Raw genomic sequence first — 20504 nt, 5'->3', positions numbered from 1 at the left:
AAAACCGTATTTTAGCCACACTGCAATATAATCACGTTTTCTGTCAATGTCTCAATGTTCGCACACACAAACATCTCCTTTTTAGCTAGTTGTTTGGTTCAATTTTGTCCTATTTTCATTTTGGATTCATTATTGTTTTCATATTTTTTTTTAAATATATTTTTTAATTGTTTCCTTTTTTTCTTTTTATTTTCCTGAGGTTTCTTCTTTCTTTCTTTCTCTTTCATCTTGTTTTTTCATCTCACATTTTGGGTTACATTTCTTCGATGTGTTTTTTGTTCTTCATTTTTATATATTTTTTTTATATGAAAAAAGCCCATCCATAACAAAACACTATATCAGTCACCTCTGTCTCACCGTTTTCTTACTACTTGTTTGTATCGAGTGTAATTGCATATACATAACAATTATGTATATAGATATTAACGTTTTCTTTTGCATATGTTTACTTTTCGTATGACGTGTTGATGTGTTGTGTGCCGTGTAATTCTGTCAATCTGTGCCTATTGTTAATGCATTGGAAATACGTTGCAAACAAACAAAAAAAAATACAAAACTTATGTAATAACAAAAAACCAAACAAAAAAAAACCCCCCTTAACTCATGTCACTCGTTTCTTTGTATAACTGTCTTCTATCTCTCTACCGTTTCCGTTTAACGAGCGTTTGTTTCCTTTTTCTGCTGTTTGTAAGTTCATGTGTTCATCTGTTTTATTGTACGATGATGCCTCCTTCATCCTCACTATTGCACACCACACTGTTATCGCTCTTCCTCTTCCGTTCTTCCGTTTCCACTCTTTGTTGATTTGTCCTAAGAAGGCGTTTGTTTTATCTGTGTCGTTAGATATGATGTATAAAAGAATGTTTTAACCAAAAACCCCAGGAACTACTACTAACAAAAGAAAAATCAAAATACTCCAAAACTACTGAAGCAGCTAATACAGCAACTATTATTGCGACCGGTTTTACTTTACAAATATTTTGTGTTTTACTCGTTTAACTTTGGCTGGTTTTTAACCAATTTTCTCTGGCGATTTTTTACACTCATGCGGCATATTATTTACTGTTTACGGTGACGATATTTTTGAGTGATTATTTCTGTCAAAGCTGGTATGACTATGAAGTTTATTCTATACCTCCCTCACCACACGCCTTTTCTGCTGTTTCTACTTCTCGCACCTGTTTATGATGTCTCTCAGATTACGGTTCTAGCCAGTGTGTTGTTTCTATCCGCTTCGCAATGCTCAGTATATTTTTCCATACTATATTGTGCTGTTATCCCTAAAGGTATCGCCCTCCAATAGTTCTAGCTGGCAAGTATGGGTTTCTCTTTACGTTTTTATATCCACCACTTGTTTTTTTATTTTTATTTTCTCTTTTTAACAGTTCCCACAACAGCAATGCGCACAATACCTTCCATCACTCTCTTCCGTTTCAATGCTAGTACTTTAGTACATTAGTACAACAGTACGACGGGATGGTGCTGATTAATTTGACTTTAAAAAAAGCCCGCTTACAATGCACAGGGCACCCGCATACGAGAGTTTGCGAGACAAAAATGAACTGAAACGCACCCATCCAACATGGCGGATTTGCGCAAACGGGTTGTTTGGTGTCGCGTCGCGTGACCTTTCTCGGGTTGCTCTTTCAGGTCGGGGTCAGTTCATTAATTTTACGAAAATAAAAGCTACTTCACAGGCTAGCGGCAGCAAGATTTTTGGTGACTCATTATGGACAAGAGGAGAGGAAAACAAAAAAAACCATGAACACAGTGTTGTGCAAATGATGTTTGCATGATTGCTTTCATCTTCAACGGCACAAGTAGGTGGTAGGATTTTTGTTTTTATTTTTTTTGCCTACCCTCCTTCTCTCATGATATTTCCCACCACGGTTCTCGCACCACTGCTGCTCGGTTTAACATTTTGCGACGTTTAAATTAAATCTGTCTTTCAGCAGACATTTCGAAATTTAATTTCCTGTTCCCAGAACTGACCTTTCACCCCCGATTCGATGGCGTCAATTATCTTCGTTTTTTTCGCTTCTTTTTTAACCCTCATTGTTGCCGTTGCTCCAAAATGAGTCTTGTTTATCATTATTCTATTTTAAATTGTTGAGCGAGCCCCGGGTGGGTTGTCTCGTCTCGTTTTTCGTCTGCCCCAGCACAGTGAAGCACAGATGAAGCGCTTCCTAACGAATGTGTTTCATGTTGCAGCAAACCCCCCTTGCGAAAAGTCCCCTTCTTCTTTGTTGGCGTGCCATCGTGCCTAACCGAGTCCTTAACAGTGGAAGCGAATACACATAAAAAAAAGAATGCAACATAATCCTTTCCGCTACCATTACATTAAGGGGTTAAATTACTTCATTTACCGTATCGAAAAACATTTACCAACCAAGACGAGCACAAAAAACAAACCTGGGAAAATCGGTGCGTGTCGTATGCGTTTGACACCGAGCCCGCTAGATGTGATCCGTGTTCCGGATCACTTTGTTTTTTCAACTTCATCTATCCGGTCTGCCCGTTTGCCATCAACTACCCCGACATTGACCTTCAGACAGGGTTGTGATTCGGTTTCCCTCCAGCATCAGCACTCTTCATTACCACGATTGCACTATTGCAGGTAAAGTTAGGACAGGCGAAACCCTCTGATGTCAACAAACAGGCTTCAATCATGCCAAACGGTGCGTGTGTGTATGGGATGTTAAAAAATTGCATACCCATCGGGCGTGCCCGACGTTTACGAACGGTTGCACAGAATTGCCAACAGCAGCCAGCCAGGACACCGTTCGAGCCTGTCGCCGCTCTATTTGATGTAGGAATATTTTTGCAGAATTTTCAACGAGAGGGCGAAAACGGTGACCATGTCACTTGTAGTCAGGACAGTTTCCTTCGTTTTTCTTTTCCTTTTTTGACAAGGTTGACAAGGGCCTTAGGCATTGGTGAACACGCTACCAAATGTGCAGCTGTTGTTGTTCCGTATTGCCCTGTCCAAGACACCGGACAGGGATACTAGTATCGCAAGGCTAGGGGTGGAGCGGCTGCACATATACATCAATGTCATTAGAGGCGAAACTGCTGCAAGCTGGGCGCAGCTAGCATATGTGATTGATTCTTTGCTCCACCATCAATCTGGGCGAGATACATCAATCGCTGCACAAGCATTCGGGGAAGGATGGATGGATCACTTCAAATATTCCAGGTGCTAGCGAGCCGCTATCGAGACACGAGACTCATTTGCGGACCAACCGACCAGGGCGATATATTGGATATTTTTCCGAGTGTTTTGCTACGAAATGCTTCAAGGCAGAGACCAGGAAAGAGTTATGAGACTGCCTGTGTGACGGATATGTATCGGAAGGGAAAACATCCAATGATTGTATATCTGCTTCTGCTATATATTTGGTAGTCTGCTGCACTCCTCCTCCAATGTCAAGTCATTCTTTATTAATTTGAAGCATACTTCATTTTAAAATATCTTCAGTAACTTCAACCACCATCTTGAATGTGATTTCACTAGCTGTCTCTCTCGCTCTCTCTTTAGTTTGTATGACGGTTGAGTCCCTAAACAGCTTCTGGTGTGCTCTGGTAGTAGCGAGACCATTTTCAAACGGCAAGGACCAGCCTATACGTACATTCTCGATTACATTCTCCATCTTGTTTTTAGGGATAGAAATTAACAAAAAAGACAACAATATACTGAAGATTACCATTGTCATAAAATGGAACACGGAAAACAACACAATGCTTCTCACTATAGCCGAAATTACGAAATCAGCGCTAACGATAATAGTGTCCCGAGGGAGATACGAGCCTCCACTGGCGAGCCTGCTTCAATTAGTCCTCAGTTGTCGTCTAAAAGCTTCACCACGCTACCACGCAAAACGCTTATGTCCCTCACGGTTTCATTGCAAAGATTGCAAACGTGTGTGTGTGTGTGTGTGTGGTCGCTGTATTTCTCCATGTCTTCGGTGGTGTCTTGTTTTGGAGGTATACTAAAGACCAATCCTATCCCAGTCGCGTACAATCTGTTCTAACTGCTCGCATAAAATGTGCTCTCGCTTCTAGTGCGTTATCGGCTTTAGTTCTCCTCTCTACGCTCAGGTTTGTCAGGCCCTCCGTACCCTGTTAATACTTGCTCAGATACACTCCGGACAGTAGCGGTAGCAAAAACCAAACAAAAGGAACTCACCAGCTAGCGCTTAGCTTAGCTACTCAGTGTCAGCAGTGTCAAATGAGCACCCAATAAACGAAAAACACTATTTTTACCGATACAATGACAAACTCCAGAACTCTAGAAAAAAAAACAACACATGCGGTGTTTTGCGTAGCGTCATTTGCTTACCATTTTTTAGTTGTTTGATTTTTTTAATTTTTTTACTTTCGTATGTAAACAATTTAAACCAATCAAATATTCAACAAAAACACAACAAATTAGCAAAAACTAGATATGAGCATTACTAAAAACTGTTCTTTTCTCTCTTCTTTTCTTTCTTTGTCTCGAACTGAACCGAAACGAAAAATCCCGATACACGAAAAACTAAACCAAAAATCAATCTTAAAAATAAAAAAATACACATGTATGATTGTACACACGCACACACGCATGTGTAATGGTGGTGGCAAACCTATTGTGCTACAAATGTGATTCGTTTGTCCTGCGACTGGTATACAACTGTGTTGTACGGCTGTCATTTGCTGACCACTGGTGTGTCTATGTGCGCACTCCTACTAATCCCAAAACACACATACACGCACACTTACACGGACCGAATGACATCTGTCACGGATGCTGTCATGGTGGGCGTATACTAATGAAACACTTGCAAACAACACCAAAACAATATCAAATGTGATGAATGTGTACCATGTACGTGTCTGTACGCTTCGGGAAACTGCCACAACTGTGTTTGTGTGATGTGCGTATGACATCTTCTTAACTACACTACACGCTTTGTGTATGTGTGTCTGTGTGTGCGTGCTTCTCACCATCTTACTTGCAATAATATTCATGTGTGTGTGTGTGTGTGTGTGCGCGCATGTGTATGTGCGCCTGTGTATGTTCATGGTGCGTGTGTGTTTGTGTAACGATCTTACTACTGTGATACTACTTCGAACCTTTCATGAACACACACACACACAAACGCACACCATATTGTAACCGAAACAAATTCTCGAACTACTAACATTGCGTCTCACAAACACACACGCAACTCACAACAAACAAAACGCGGAACGGGAACGAATAAACAAAACATCCAACGCAACGCAACGCCGCGTATGTGCGTGTTGGTGGCCAACGGCATCTACCCTTTACCTGCCGAAACCATTTCTACTGACCAACCACCAACTACCTACCACCAAACAACGCAACCCGACACGATACTCAAACGTGGATCTGCCGGCACTGCCAACAGCCAACTACCACGGCTCAAACACAGTGTTTCTAGTCGGTGTTTTAATGTCGGTTGTTGGGGGTGTTTTTATAACGTTTGCTCTGATGGCTTTGTGCTACAGGTCAGTTGTAGTACATAATAACTTCTCCTTGTGCCTAAGGTTAGTGACTTTTTCCGTTTTTGTTGATTCGTTTGTTTTCATTTTTATCACGAAACCAAATATTTGCTATACTACTAGTATTAACTACTGCTGCTACTACTACTACTACTACTACTACTACTACTACTACTACTACCTCTCTACAAAATTTATTTACTAAAATCGAAAAGAAACACATACATACACACGTTAGAACTAACTACTGCCACTAACTCTACTCTACCTTTAGTCTACTGTCGCGAACTCTTACTTCTACCGCTATCAGTATAACACTTTGTCTCCTGTCTCCTAAACAAGTCAAACTATTTCCAGTTTCAATACCTTTAACTTCTAACCACATTCAACTATCACTACTACTACTACTACCACTACTACTACTACTACTAATACTGTTACCAACCACTATTACTCTTCTTGACCATCTCTATACCATAACGGTTGCTAAGGATACAAACACCACTCTAGTCCAAACCCAACAATAATCTTTCCATACATCTCTCTGTCCGTCTCTCTCTCTCTTTCTCTCCGTCTCAATCACTCTCATACCAAAAAAAACGCATCACCACTCTTGAAAACCTATTCTTTTCATAAGCTTGTACCAAACTAATACTAATACTAATAATAATAATAATAAAACACAATTCTACCGACTGTACTGTGGCGATGAGAAGCATACTCTCAATGCTAACAGCTGCTACTTCATAATCGACCGAGCCGTGCGGAAACTATTAAAGTTACAAAAAGTATCCCTAGTTTGCATGATACGAGCCAACGGCTCTTTTAGTGAATTTCGTTTCGTTTCTTTCTATAAGCAAAACTATGCAACAAATCACCAATAATCAAATCCTCCTTGAAAATTAACCAAACAAACAAAAACAAAGATCATCCCCACCATTCCCTCTATGCTTTGCTTCAACACCTGCTTTCGTACGACACCACCTACCGCTAAGTTACTCGCTTCAACCAGGCAAAAAAAAAAAATGATCGACTCTGAACCTCGACAAAACCTAGGCTACCAACGTATACGCGAAGGATTTGGACCGTGTGTGAATGCTTCCACGTTTGTTTTTTTTTTTTTTAATCAGTTTTAGCTTTTTTGAATTAAATTTCTTTCACGTTTTTCGATCGTTCCTATTCGAACTATTTGTACTAATTTTGCACAGCAAAACCATTTTGTTCCCACTCCCTTTTCACCACTCGCTGTACTTTGAGGCGCCGACAGCGCCGAAAGGTATGCAATTTGCAGCAGCCTAGTAAAATAGCACCCAAGTAACAAAAATGTTTTTTTAAAAAATTGTGCACTTCTACACTTTTACCGTGCAAAATTAGCTGTATTGCACGCTTTCAGATCCAACGATTACTTGAAGTTTATATTCTCTAATACCTGTTTCTATCTTGTTTTGGAATTTGTTTGTTTTTTTTTTCAATCTTTTTGCTCAAAATGTTCACACAAAAAATATTTTAAAAACATCAAGCACAACCAAAGAGAACCATTTATGTTTATGTTTGTTAGCACTCTGGCTAGTAGCCTAGAATCTTTTGACCGTGCGACACATCTTAACAGTTTCGGGAGAGCCTACATCAAACGCAATTAGTTTGCTGTAATTAATTATAAGCTTCCATTGTACATTCATGCACAGGCTCGCGCAGCATTTGCTAGCAGTCGGTTAATTGTTGCCAATATTAAATACTTGACTCAAATTATGGCATCACACCGGTTGACAGGATGGATCAAACGAATGCACCTTACGCTAGAACTTTGAGTAATTTAAGTGAAAATTGACCGAGTCGTCGCACTTGATTCGTTATACCGAGTTCTTGATTCGTTATAGATCAAACCGGACAAAACGATAGGAAATATGTACAGCCCTCTCTGTCTGTCTCATCCTCTCTTACTCTCTCCCTCACTCGGACAGCACGTTATTACCAACTACCGCAAATTATGTGCGTCTTCATCTTCATCACCGACTCCTTAACCATCTGGCGCACGAGCTCCCACCGGTTTTACATGCCAACCAATCAGTCACAGTAGCAAATAATTCTATCAGCATAGCCCAGGCTGCTGTTTGTATCGCATTAGCAAATTTTTCAAGCCCAATAAACGCTTTCCGAGCATTTCCCACTTGCTGGTGAACGCTCACCAGGTACACACGGACTGCCAAAATTCTCACGCCCACTGCAACACACGTGCATGCAAGGTTTTACCAACTGCTGACGTTTACCGGACATTAATACCGTGCCGCTTTGGAGCCGTTTTAGCTGCATCCCTCTGTCTTCTTCGCTCGCCGTTTTTTTTTTTTTGTCTCGACCTCCAGCTTGTTTATAATAGCAGCAAACGTTAGCTTTTATCTTCTCTCTTGTCATTTCTCTACCCGTTACAACGCTCCATAACGTTTTGTTGTGTCTTGTTATTAAATTTTTTTCCTAGCTTTTTTTTTTCTTCTAACCTACAGATGTGCATGTTTGTTACAATTGACTAATTTTTCTTATTTTAAATTCTTCCACTTAAAGCGTTTGTGTTAAAGTTGCATGCATTAGAATACGCTAGTAGTTGTATGCTGCACGCCGGTTTGTTTGGCTTTCTAGGTGCGTGTGTGTGTGTGTGTGTGTGTGTGTGTGTGTGAGAGAGAGAGAGAGAGAGAGAGAGAGATGGGAAGATTGAGAGTGTGTGTGCTACATAAAAAAAAACGTTGGCGCGCATGTGGTTTGTAACTTAATTAATGTGTTTGGTTTTTTTCTTTCTATTTTTCTCTTTTGTTGTTTGATAGCAAAGATTTCCGTTTCCTTCTTTCGTGTTAATTTTTTTAAGTTTCAAAGGCATCTTTTTTCTTTAGATAGGATTACTCGAATGGCGCAAAAATGAATCTTTTAAACCCGATTTAACTTACTTACGCACTACTACCAACAAACAAGAAATTTGGAGGCTCTCATTGGAATCGTTCATACGCCCCGTCCTCAGAAAAGCATTTCCTTCGATTGGACGCACAAATGAATCCTGATTATTGTTTTTTTGCAAGCCTGTTCACCTACACCGAATACTAAGTACTAAGGCTCATTACTCACAATATCCTGTTTGCATATTGCTTAACTTTACGATTCACCTACTTGTTTCATCCTTTTCATCGTTAAAGAAACTAGAAAAAAATATAAACGCATATTAATTTAAAACTAGAACGTGCAGTGAAATTTCAAACTTGCTCACGAAAAAAAGTAAAACTTGTGGTGTGTGTTCCGATGGACGAGTGTTTAGAATCGATCGTTAATAGTGACGACAGCGCCATTAATGAATTCTGGAGTGCGTATAATTTAATTTAGTGTAATAATCGAAACAATGCTCGAAGTCCCCAATCCACCGCAATTCCCAAATTTCCAATAAGCAAATATCCAAATCCCCAATAAGCAAATATACAATCAAATCTGTTCTACATGACAATATGAATAATCGTTCATCGAAACACACCAATACTTCACTACAGCAATTGTCGCCTGTTTCCCCTTTCAAATAAAAATACCCTACACAGTTGATCGGTTTGTTTTTAATCTTTTCATATCACTCTAAATACCCTTTTTATCCAACTTCAGTCATTTGTGTTTATACTATTTGCAAAGCAGTATTCTTACATATGATCTTCATTCTTCCGTTACCAGTACTGTTTTCGTTTGTACGTTGAGCTCTAATTTCATCCAATAAAGTATCTAGCTAATGTATGTCCATTTCTATGTGTCCTTGCTTAACCTCCTTTCGCCGTACATCATTTTACCGTATCGTGCTTTTGATTAAACTTAACTTACTATTTATTACTATTTATCTCTTAATAATATGAACCCAAGAGCCAACCCATTTTTCCTTCGCCCTCTTTCTCTATCTCTCTCTCTCTCTCTCTCTATCTATCATCGTATCGTATCCCGTGTTTTCCTTTCCCATCCTTCAACTTGAAATTGAACGTTTTTTATCGCAATATATCCTATTCATATAATAACTTCATTAGATTTAATAAACACTCGCCAAATAAAATCAAACCTTAACGTGTCAAACAGTGACAAGTGCCAAACTGATCTGTGATTTTGTGCTTCTTCTCTTTTTCTCACAAACCCTCTCTCTCTTTCTCTCCTTCTCTCTCTTTCTCTCTTTATCTACCTTGATCTGTTTCGCATACACATCTGCACGCCTTTGTCCATATGATTTGTCGGGCGATGTGTTGTTCCACCGGTCCCACTACCACCGTCATAACACATATGTATGTATGTATGTATGTATGTATGTATGTGTGTATGTGTGTGTGGAATGTGTGGACTCGTCGGGATTGAAACGGAAATCACACCAAAATTTCATTTTTAATTAACAAAACACCTACAAACGTTCACATCCACACTCATTTGTCAATTCAAACTGTCACTTTGACACTTGTGGGCAACTGTTGAAAAAAAAATACAAAACAAAAACATCCTTTGTAATTGCTGATGCAATTCAATGATGCTGTGCCTTTTCGAACACATCACATTTACTCCGATGCTCGAACACATCCACACATCCACACAATACTGCTACACAATATTTCTATACGCACACAACCCAATCTGTTTCATTTTTGCCATCAATATTATCCATTTCGCAAAACAAAAAACAACACAAATCATCGACAAATAAAAACATCCCCCCACACGCACACCAATCATCGTCCCGTTCGCTTTGCGATCGTATAACCGGCGGCTTAATTGACCCAATCCCTCTGTTTTCCTTCATCGTACCAAACTGTATCCCTATCTTTCCATCGGTGTTTCATCGTTTGAATGTTAAAACCGTTCAACGACAAATCCAATCGGATCGTTCCCCTTCTCAAAAAAACTATATTTACCAAAAAACCACAAAAATACCTTCAAAAAAAAATTAAACAACAACAAATTCCCAATGTATGTACACTCGCACCGAGCGCAGAAAGAAAACGACGCGCCTTAAGTATGACCCACCGTACGTGAAGAAACCGATGGCGAAGTACGTTGGGGGCGCCACGGCGGCAAACCATCACTCGCAGGACGACGTTTCGCTGGAGGGCTCGAACAAGATGATGTTCGGCAATCAAACCACCCAGTTCAGGTAAGTGTGTGTGTGTGGGTTGGCCACTGTACACGGTTGTATGGGTTTTTTTTTTGTTCTCGGTCCGGGGGTATGGTTTTTGGGCATTTGAGTCATCGTGATAACAGCAACACAAAAAAATGGAGTACTTCCGGGTGGAACCGTTCTTCAAACCGTTACCGTTGAACTCCGCCAAAACTTCAACACTGAAATTGCGTGTTGCTTCGCCAAAAAACTTCCAGTTCTTGGTGTTTTTTTTATTGCGGGAGAGCTCTGGTATGGTTGTGCCAGTGTACCTGCGTTCGAGAATGTGCCGTGCGCGTGCTAAACACACTCATCTTTGCTCGTATAACAGTTTGCCTCCTGTGCGTACTCTACTCCTACTAACACTTCTACTACTACTACTACTGCTACTACTACTACTACTACTACTGCTACTACTACTACTGTGCTCTTCGTTACCCAGCCCCAAGAAGTACACTTTGCACACTCCATTTGTGCATCTGATGTGTGTGAATGTGTGTGTGTGTGTCGGTGTGCCGGTGCAATTGGGTCCTTCCTCCTCCAGGTGTGCTCTAGAAACCCACTTGCAGCTAACCACTTTCCTGCTTTTCAATCATCCAAGGACATAAAGAACAGAAGAAATACAAGACGAACAACTCTTACACCCCTTTTGTTTTGCGCATCACAAAAGGGTACAGTTGGGGGGGGGGGGGGATGGTGGGATAGGAAAATCCTTTTAAATGAGGATTGAGAAGTGGCTGGGAAAACTGAAATACACAGGACAAACACACACACACACATTTACATACACGTTTCATATGAAGAAAAAAGAAAAAAACACAGGAAAACACAAAATCACTTGTACCGAGACAAAGAAATATACGCTCTTTCCCTCTCTCTCTCTCTCTCTCTCTCTCTCTCTCTCTCTCTCTCTCTCTCTCTCTCTCTCTTCTACTCCCTCTCATTCTCTTACTCTCACTCCCTCTTTCTTTCTCTCTCTCTCTCTCATATCTTTTCCCTCACCAATTTATGTGTGTATGCAAGTGTTGCATCCAGCAAATACTATAGAGACACGGTGGTTTTTTTTTCGTAAAATACACCGCATACACCGGTTTCTAAAACCACCAAAGTCGCTGTTTTTCGCTATGCGTCGTTTTTTTTTTTCTTTTCCTTTTTTTCTTCTTCCTTTTGCCTTCCTGCTTTGCCTGCGTATAGTTTACCTTTTTGATTATACTTGGTTGCTTTCTTGGGTACTTAAGTTTAGTTCGCCGCAACGTGTGCCGCTGCTGTCCCCCGCCAGCTGGCTTCAATTTCAACGTCAACCGTACAACGCGTTTACGACCCGGAATTTCCGGATGCATTTTGCCGATAGGGGCAGGTTCACTGGTGGTTTTGACGCCACACGTCATGGTCGTTCTTCTTTTGTGTTTTTTTTTACGGTTACCGAGTCGAGAGTTTGGAAAAAATAGGCTTGAACAGGCTTGTGGTCACGGGTGGTTTACTACTATTGGTGAAAGGTACGGCGCACTAGGACCTTGCTGTATAACAATTTACATGGGAAGGAATTTATTCCAAGAAAACACTACTAATAGTAAACGTTACTTGGTTGATTCATTTATTTAACGCACAAAATCTGTCACCTTTTGACTTTATGTATAACAGTATACACTTGAACGTACACCGATGGGTCTTGAAATTTATCTTCCATATAGTTGTTAAATTATTTTTTTATTATCAATAATAAGACGACACGCATATTGTCAACACCAAGTGTGATGACTGAAACAAAAAATCGACTAAAATCGCCTTAACCCGGCCATGCTCGGTTGATTTAATGCTAACGTTGAATACTATTTACTGTTTGTTGATGAAAAAACCGCCAAAAACTAATATTATTGACACATTTTAAACAGTCTAACAGGTTCGAAACATTGACAACACTCTTCTAAGTGTTTTACGCCGTTCGATGTTTAAGTGCTAAAACACAGCTTTAACATTAAGAGAAGTACTATATCCCTATAGCCTTCTTCTTGGCTTAACGACCCACTAAGGTCACTGGCCGGCCATCGAATGACTTAATAGACTTGCCGATACTACGTAGTTAGGTAGTCATTCCTCACGCTACGAACGAAACGGTCCCTGAATGGGATTTGAACTCCGGCCCTGTCGTTTGAAGACCGGTGCCTACATCACCCTGTATAACAGTCGAATAAACCGCTTAAAGTTGAAAAAACTATATTTTTTAAAAGAATCTTATGCAAACCACAGACATTTATGAATTTGATGAACATATTCTGCATAGTACAACAGTGTATAACAGTTTTGCTTCACGTCTACTAAAATCATTTCTCAAAATCAAAATTTCCTTCAACTCGCAGAAGTTATCACCATCAAAAGTCCAACCTTTCATGTGTTCTTCCATGCTTATTCATCCATGTAAAATAAACAAAAACTACTACTTCCCACTAAAGTTCATCTAGATAAGAATACCAACCAGGCCATAGGCCGTCACATAAATGAAGGAATGATGAATCGAATCAAAAAATCACGCACCCATTTACATACCCATTGAACCAGAAATGTAACCCTACCAACCAGAACAGAACGTGGAACAATGCGCCGCCTTTGTCCGTCCGGCCACTCGCTAGGAGTGCTTGAGTGCGCAAAAAATGGCACCATAATAATCGCCACATTTCCGTTTCCTCGTAGACCATTCTTAGAGTGGAGGTTACCTTGAATTTAATTTTCATTTTTTTTTGTTCGTTTTTTTTTTTTTGTTGTAAACTCCGGTGTATGACCACCCCCCCCTTTGTTTGATGCTGTATTATGCTGTTTGTTAAGCCTATTTAACACAATAAAAATTTGTATAAAACTAACAACAAAAAAAAAAAACGGCGAGCGTTACCCGATTCTCTATACTCCCCGGTTTGCTAGTGTAATTTTTGTGTGCATATTGTGCGATTTCGATGCAAAAGCTTCAACAGTTTACTATTTTTGTCATTTTCTCTCGAATATTTTTGCTTTTGTTCGTTGTTCGCATACAACATTTTGTCTTGATTTAGAAGAGAATTTTACCGAACTTTAGGCACGTTGTTTCGCTTACATAGTATGCATCATTTACTTCTCTGCTGGTGAGTTGCGAGCTTAGTTTGCTAGCATAGCTATTACAATTAGTATCACAAAAAAGAACCTCCAATTAGTTTACATTTTCACCGTTCGGGAATGAAGCGTTTTCTTGCTCTTATGCCGAATGCATCTGGGATCGATTTCGAATGATACGAGTTATGCCGTTCTTTTTTGCTTTCCTCTTTTGATTAGTATCGTTAAATGCTTTTCAAATTATGGTTTTACATACAACCAATGCGCTGTGTTTCATATTTATAACATTTTTTCCGTTTTCCATGCGTTTCATATCGTTTTTTGTCTTTAGACCAAGTTAGCAAAAAGTTAGTGATAGATTAGCTCGCTTACTGCATGTTTACCAACAGCGAATGGCAACTGAATGAAGCATTATGATACACACCAGAAATGTAGCAGAGATGGTTTGCTCGCATCCCCTGTTCAGCTTCTACCGTTTGGAATGATTCTGTTATACGAAACGCATCCCGAAGTTTTCCATGTTTTTCGTCCACCCGAGTTTTATTTTTGTTTTTCAAACGAGAATGGCATTTTTTGCGTAGCAGCTTTTACTCTTATCTACTCGCAAAACCCAAATAGACCAATAGAGAGAAACAAAACCTTCGTGAGCAAAATATATAGGAGTTTCACCCATTGTAGCGAATGCATTTGCTCGAAACACCCGTTCGATGCGCACGAATAAGCAACTCTTATATATATATATATTTGTTTGTGTATGTAAGCTTGCTATGTTGAGTTTCCTTTCCCTTTTTTTTAGCTTTATTTTGGACCGCATATGTATGGTACACCGTTCGTTTGAAATCTGCATATGACTGGTTACCAACACCTTTTCCCACGTTACAGTTTTATTTGTTTCTTTCCAATTTCTGCTAGAGATTACGAGTTGAAATTTGCAATTTTCCTAGCGTTTTACCCTTGCCTTCTTTTTTAAAAATATCGAAACCGTTTCGGGTTTCCTGTGTTTGCGAAAGATTTTGCTTTATTATTTCTCTTCTCTCTGTTTCGGTTTTGCATTCCACTTTTAGTGTATTGTTTTTCATGCAACCATGTTTTTTTCTACCGTGAACGATCGAGTTTGGTTCATTGAAAACTGGATTCGAACGGTTCGAGTTTTACTCCACAGCAAGTTGTTTCCTACTCTCTTGTTATTGTTTTTTTTTTGTTTTTCAATCTCTTTTCTACATTCCTTCCCTACTTTTCATCCGTTTTTGCCATCCTTTTCTTTCTCTTTCTCTCTTTTTTCTCTTTTTTCTCTCTCTGCTGCTCTCTCTCTGTCTATATTTCTTTCACACTTTCTCTTTCTCTCTTTCTCTCTGTCTTTCTCTAGCACATAATGTTTATTCATATTGCAACACCAAAAAATATTAATATATCCATCTGAAAAGCATTCCAATACTTTTAAAAAGCACCCCCTAATTTAAAGTGCCCTATATTTCTTCCCTACTTTTTCCCCCCAAAAACTTTTTATGTAGAGCGTACGTTCTTTAAAAAAAAAAAGGATAACAATGCCGCGGTTCGAACTAATACCTGTTTCTGTTCTGCTCTTCCCATCGCTCTTTTTCTTTTCTCCTTTTTGCTCTTTTTTCTCCTTTCTCCTTATCTTGTACTCTTTCGATCTGGTATGATTGCTTTTATCTTATTTTTACTTTCATTGGTTTGGTTTATTTTTCTTGATTTTTACAAAACTTTACATTTATTTTTTTATGAATTAATTGATTATGAAACATTTTACAATTTTATTTCAACTTTAAATGGTATGATTTTCTTTTTCTGTTTATCATTTATCAATAAATTTTTTGTTTATTTCTTTTCTTCTTCTATCTTTCGTGTGCTTTCTTTCTTTCTGTTTTTTTTTGTTTTTCGGTTTTTGTCTACATTTATTGTCACTGCATTCACCGCTGGACCTACAACGCGGCCTATGATGAAATCGGGTACCACTACGCCACTAATCTGCTGCTGCTTGCACCTGGAACGTGGAAACCGGGAACAACAGAGATCACAAAGCCATTCGCAGGATGACCGGATCTGTCAGTGAAGACGACCCAACCCATTCCGGTAAGTTTGGAGCGCGTTTGGCAGTTTGAAAAAAAAAAAGCATAACCCCGTCTGCTTCATACTTTCGTAAACGAAGGACGAACTTTTTTTTGTTACTAGCGAGGCTTTGCCTGCAAGAACGTAAAGAAAGAAAAACCCTCACTGCACAGCTAATCCGAGTCAGAACGTTTTTCCGTAGTATCATTTAATTCTCATAGATTATTCGGTTTCGTTCGCTCTAACGCAATATTTATTACAAAAATATAAAATATTTGAAACATTTTTCGCGTATTTCTTGTACATAAATATTAGGAAATCAATCAATTTAAAGTTTCGAAGCAATAGATATCTTCAGTGCAATAATGTTTGATTCAAATAACAAAGTTTTGTTACTCAGTGAAGCGAACTATCTAGAGCTTGAGTGAAACTAAAAGATTTGTAATGCATTTTAGAGTAAAAGTTAATCAAATTGCATACCTCATAGGCGCTACGTTCCATAGTACATCTCTTTCCATAGAGTTTTGTTTGCATACTTTATGGCACGGCAAACGCAAGCGATTGCCTATCCGATTAGCACACTTACTTGCAATAACTGGTCAAATATTTAGTGAGCTTAGCTTGATTAACTCTACCAAATAAAGGGGGCTTAAACTCAGGATTTGCAACATCACACCGTTCAATAAGCAGACCCTCCCCGTTTGTAGTATATAAGAAGCGGCACCAACACCCAAGCAGCAACACACCTCCATACTCACCTGTTCACCTCACCTGATCACTCACGCCCATACACTCGTGCATACTCGCCGCATCTCAGCGCATCGCTCATCCGTCATCTCACTACTACCGCCTACTCTTAAGCTACATCAGACCGACCTCGTTTTTGAAACTCGTATCGCCATGCCCGGTGTTTTCTTTCTTTTCTTTCTCGCTTCCGAATATACTGCGCGCTCGTGGGGGTTTATGTCCGGCTCACTTTCACTTGGTCGTCGGCTGCCCACCCACACACATCCACCCTTCTTCATCTGACCTTCTCCGTATGTCGTATGTGGGTTTTTGGTTACTCGGCAAACAAAAACAAACAAATCAAACAAAATGAAAAATAAATTAAAATAATATATATATAATCAAACAACTACACCGCTCATCCCGGCCGCGCTCCCCACGAAAATGCGCCACTGTCTCCTTCTACCTTCACCACATTCCTTCAACAAAACACCACCACCACCACCATAAACCCCTTGTTTCCGTACCGTGCACCGATTTTTGTGCGAAATTGGTTACGGAAAACAATTACAACCAACCGATGGCGGTATGCATTTGCTCGCCATACTTGACATACTACTGTGATGCAAATGTATGTCCTTATGTGCATTTTGTGTTTTTTATGTGTGTGTGTGTGTGTGTGTGTGCGTGTCTGTTATCGACACATAATCTATTATCGCACACTTATGTCCTGCGTACACTTACAAACACACATACACAAATACACACAAACTCACATACAATGGTCTCTCTCCCCCTCCCCTTCTCCCATCCTTCCCCCACCGTCGGTTAACGGATATAACGGATGCGGTGGTCACGCGGTTTGGCCGTGGCATGTTGTTCGGCTGGCAGGCGAGGAAGAGACGGTCTCGTTCATCGATCTGCCACCAAACAGTGTGCTGAACAAGCAGATGCCGGAGAAGGGCATCCTGAAGAAGCACGGTGGTCTCGGGCTGGTGCTGGGCGACGGGACCAAAGACAAGTGGCACGCCGCGGCGAACGATGACGCGCAGTCCGATAATCTCGAATTGATTGCTCAGCAAGAATCCACTATTCCTTCATCAGGTGGCCAGGTGGTCGTCGGAGGCGGAGGCGGCGTGGGCGTCGGCGGTGGCGTGGGCGCCGGTGTTGGCGGTGTCGGTGGTTTGGGCGGTCCCGGCGGCATCGGGGGCGTCCTCGGCGGCGGCGGTGGGGGCATCATTGGTGGCGGGGGCGTCCTCGGGGGTCCGGGTGTCGGGGGCGTGCTCGGCACCGTTTCGGACGTCGAGCGGACGATGAAGAGCCTGAACGGCTACCACGAGGACATCCTAGAGGCGCTACGTTCGGCCGCACAGGCCCAGCGCAGCAGCGCCAACACACCGTCGGGCAGCATCAGCGAGGAGCTGCTCCGGAAGACGCTCGCCGAGTGTGTGACCGGTTCGCAGATGAGTGCCGCCAGCGTACATCCGCAGGATCGCGAGTACAAGCGGAGCGTCAGCTCGCGCACCGGCAGCCGGGAGAATGTGTGCGAACCGCAGCCGCACGTGCTGAGTGACGCCGGCCAGACGGCAACGCTGCTCCATCATCACCGCCAGCAGCAGCAACAGCAGCAGCAGCAGCAGCAACATCAGGTGCAGCAGGTCCAGCAGGGCCTGCTGGGTGATGAGGACGATACACCGTCGGTCGGACCGCTGCGCATCCGCAATCTGGAGGATTTAATTCGCCAGCTGGAGCACCACTCGTCGCGGCACATGAGCCCGAGCGGTTCTGAAGATATACGCATGTCCGAGACTGAAGCCGACCGGCACTATAGGGTAGATAGTTCTGCTGCCTGTAGCGAATCCTCTCATGGGTAAGTACCGTGTCTGTTAGTCAGTATTTAAGGGTTCAATCAGGTACTACCGTCTCAGAGACGGCTTCACCGATGCAGGCATTCAAAGTCGTTCCCTCTGAAGGCTGGTCCACTGATAACGAGTGATTTTGTAGGGTTTCAAGGTCGCGGTCTATCATTCCTGTATTATGTTTTACCCGGTCAATAGTCCATATAATAGTATGCTCTTGTACGACTCCACTGATATACTAATTCTATTATTTAAACTACCCTCCTACTTCTCCACCATCCCGTAACCTTCAACTACAACCTTCAACGTAACCCACCCGCAGCTCGAATCAACAACTAGCTCAGGTACAAAAAACTGCCACTATACTGCCTCCGTACAGTAGCCGCTGTCGACCGCCACGCTCCGATGACGAGGGCCGCTTCTCGTACGGTGGTGCCGGCAGTACCGGTAGCGGCGGCGTCGGTATGGTGGGTGCGGGCGGTGGCAGCGGCACCGGTTCCGGTACTGGTCGTTATCGGCATCCGGCCAGCATACGCCACCAGGGGCATCAGTCCCATTCGCCCCATTCGCCCCACTCGTTCACCCACCATACGCATCATGGGCACGCGCACGGCCATTCGTCGCACGCGGGACATTCGTCGCACCATTCGTCCCACACGCACCTGCACCAGGACGAGGAGGGCATCTACGAGAGTGCCGATCCGGTGCACCCGCACGCACATCCGCACGATCGGTCCGGGCTCGATCGGGATCAGCGGGACACCAACGATAGCGAAAGGTAGGTCATTCTTAACAACGTATACACAATCGGTTTTGTTAGGGGTTTCGGTTCATTACTACCTTTTTTTGGTTTCGTTTCCCGTTTGACGTTTGACGGTGCAGCGTTTTTTGCACCTTTTGCTTGGGTTTGACGTTGCCTAACACACCCGCTAGAGTACTGCTCCCGTAATTGCGTGATAATGCCCGATTTTGATGATGTAACGCTTCTGACTAGCCAGATGTGTCCCCGGTGATATGTATACCATATCCAGATAGTTGAAGGTTTCGTAGAACCTGCTGATGCTGAAACACATTTTGCCAAAAAGAAAACAATTATAATTCACAAACCCTAAACACTATCTAAATCTGGGGCTCGTGGATGGCTGGCCTCGACCAAATGCTTAGCGATATACCCTGCTTTACTCTGGTGCCCGATAGAGACTGTTCAACACCCCATGCCTCTATCGCACCGTGACAGATTTGAGCAGTAGAGGTGTATCTTTGGCAACTTGTATCAGTATCAACACCGCAACATGTCTGAATGTCGGAACTCCGAACGACCGATCCCGGTCCGGTGTGGGTTGTCACCTTAAACGCCAAACTTGCTTGCATATAGACATATCTAGCAGTTTCTAGCTCAATGTTAAGTTCCATGATTTGATTGCACTTATTTATTATCCCTTCCCCACAAATTGGCGCGCTACTTAATGAGGGTCATCGGTAGTTTTGTTTTTTTAGATATCTCCATCCCGCATGTATGACTTGCTATGAACACACCACATCTTCCTGGACCTCCAGTCTCCAGTGGACTGTGTTACCATTCGAATTGTATCTTTCGCTCATATGGCAGTCGTATACAGCTGCTGTAATGGCAAACATTGTCTGGAACAAGTCGAGATGTCCACCTTCCCCTTTTCCCCGGCCCTGATGTAACGTACCCTTCCACCACACGTCACTCGTCCCCTCCTTAGTGCACCACTTTTGATGTACGATGACCCTCCAGGGTGTGGCTTATTATACATGACGCTTTTTTTCGTTTCGGTTCATCTCATGCAACACTGCTCATGCTACATCACGCCTCTCGATCATTTGTGGCAAAGTAAGCTTTGCTGCTGCAAAGCACAAACCATTTGGCATTTTGCTTCCCCAAAGGCAAAGTACCATTCGGTAGCAAGCATTTGCCACAAATCCGTCAGCCCCTTTGCTACACATACAATCACTCGGCCGCGTCCCGGCGCGACAATCATGCAACAAAGTCAACTTTATGCTGTCTGTATTCACTTACGTTTGTTAAGTAGTATGTTCTTCTGGTCGTTATGATTTCGTTTCTTTCTTATATTTAATTCTGAAACTCTGTCATTCTT

General features: G+C 41.8%; 1 protein-coding gene across 14 annotated transcripts in view; it reads left to right on the top strand.

Moving 5' to 3' along the window:
• Positions 1 to 20504, top strand: part of LOC126563597 (disintegrin and metalloproteinase domain-containing protein unc-71) — an 86535-nt gene that overhangs the window by 59809 nt on the left and 6222 nt on the right. For 8 of the 14 annotated variants that reach the window (XM_050221334.1, XM_050220788.1, XM_050220441.1 and 5 more), the window contains 5 exons: positions 5412 to 5550; positions 10487 to 10645; positions 15759 to 15820; positions 17414 to 18392; positions 18704 to 19159. In XM_050221334.1, the coding sequence (XP_050077291.1) occupies positions 5412 to 5550; positions 10487 to 10645; positions 15759 to 15820; positions 17414 to 18392; positions 18704 to 19159 (1795 nt within the window). The remainder of the gene's footprint in view (positions 1 to 5411; positions 5551 to 10486; positions 10646 to 15758; positions 15821 to 17413; positions 18393 to 18703; positions 19160 to 20504) is intronic. The other 6 variants (XM_050220690.1, XM_050220614.1, XM_050221106.1 and 3 more) reach the window with 5 other exon arrangements.

The sequence above is a fragment of the Anopheles maculipalpis genome, chromosome X, assembly GCF_943734695.1.
Source record: "Anopheles maculipalpis chromosome X, idAnoMacuDA_375_x, whole genome shotgun sequence".
Classification (NCBI taxonomy): Eukaryota; Metazoa; Arthropoda; class Insecta; order Diptera; family Culicidae; genus Anopheles; species Anopheles maculipalpis.
The sequence above is the reverse complement of the archived record's forward strand: the minus strand, read 5'-3'. Positions and strand labels throughout refer to the sequence as shown.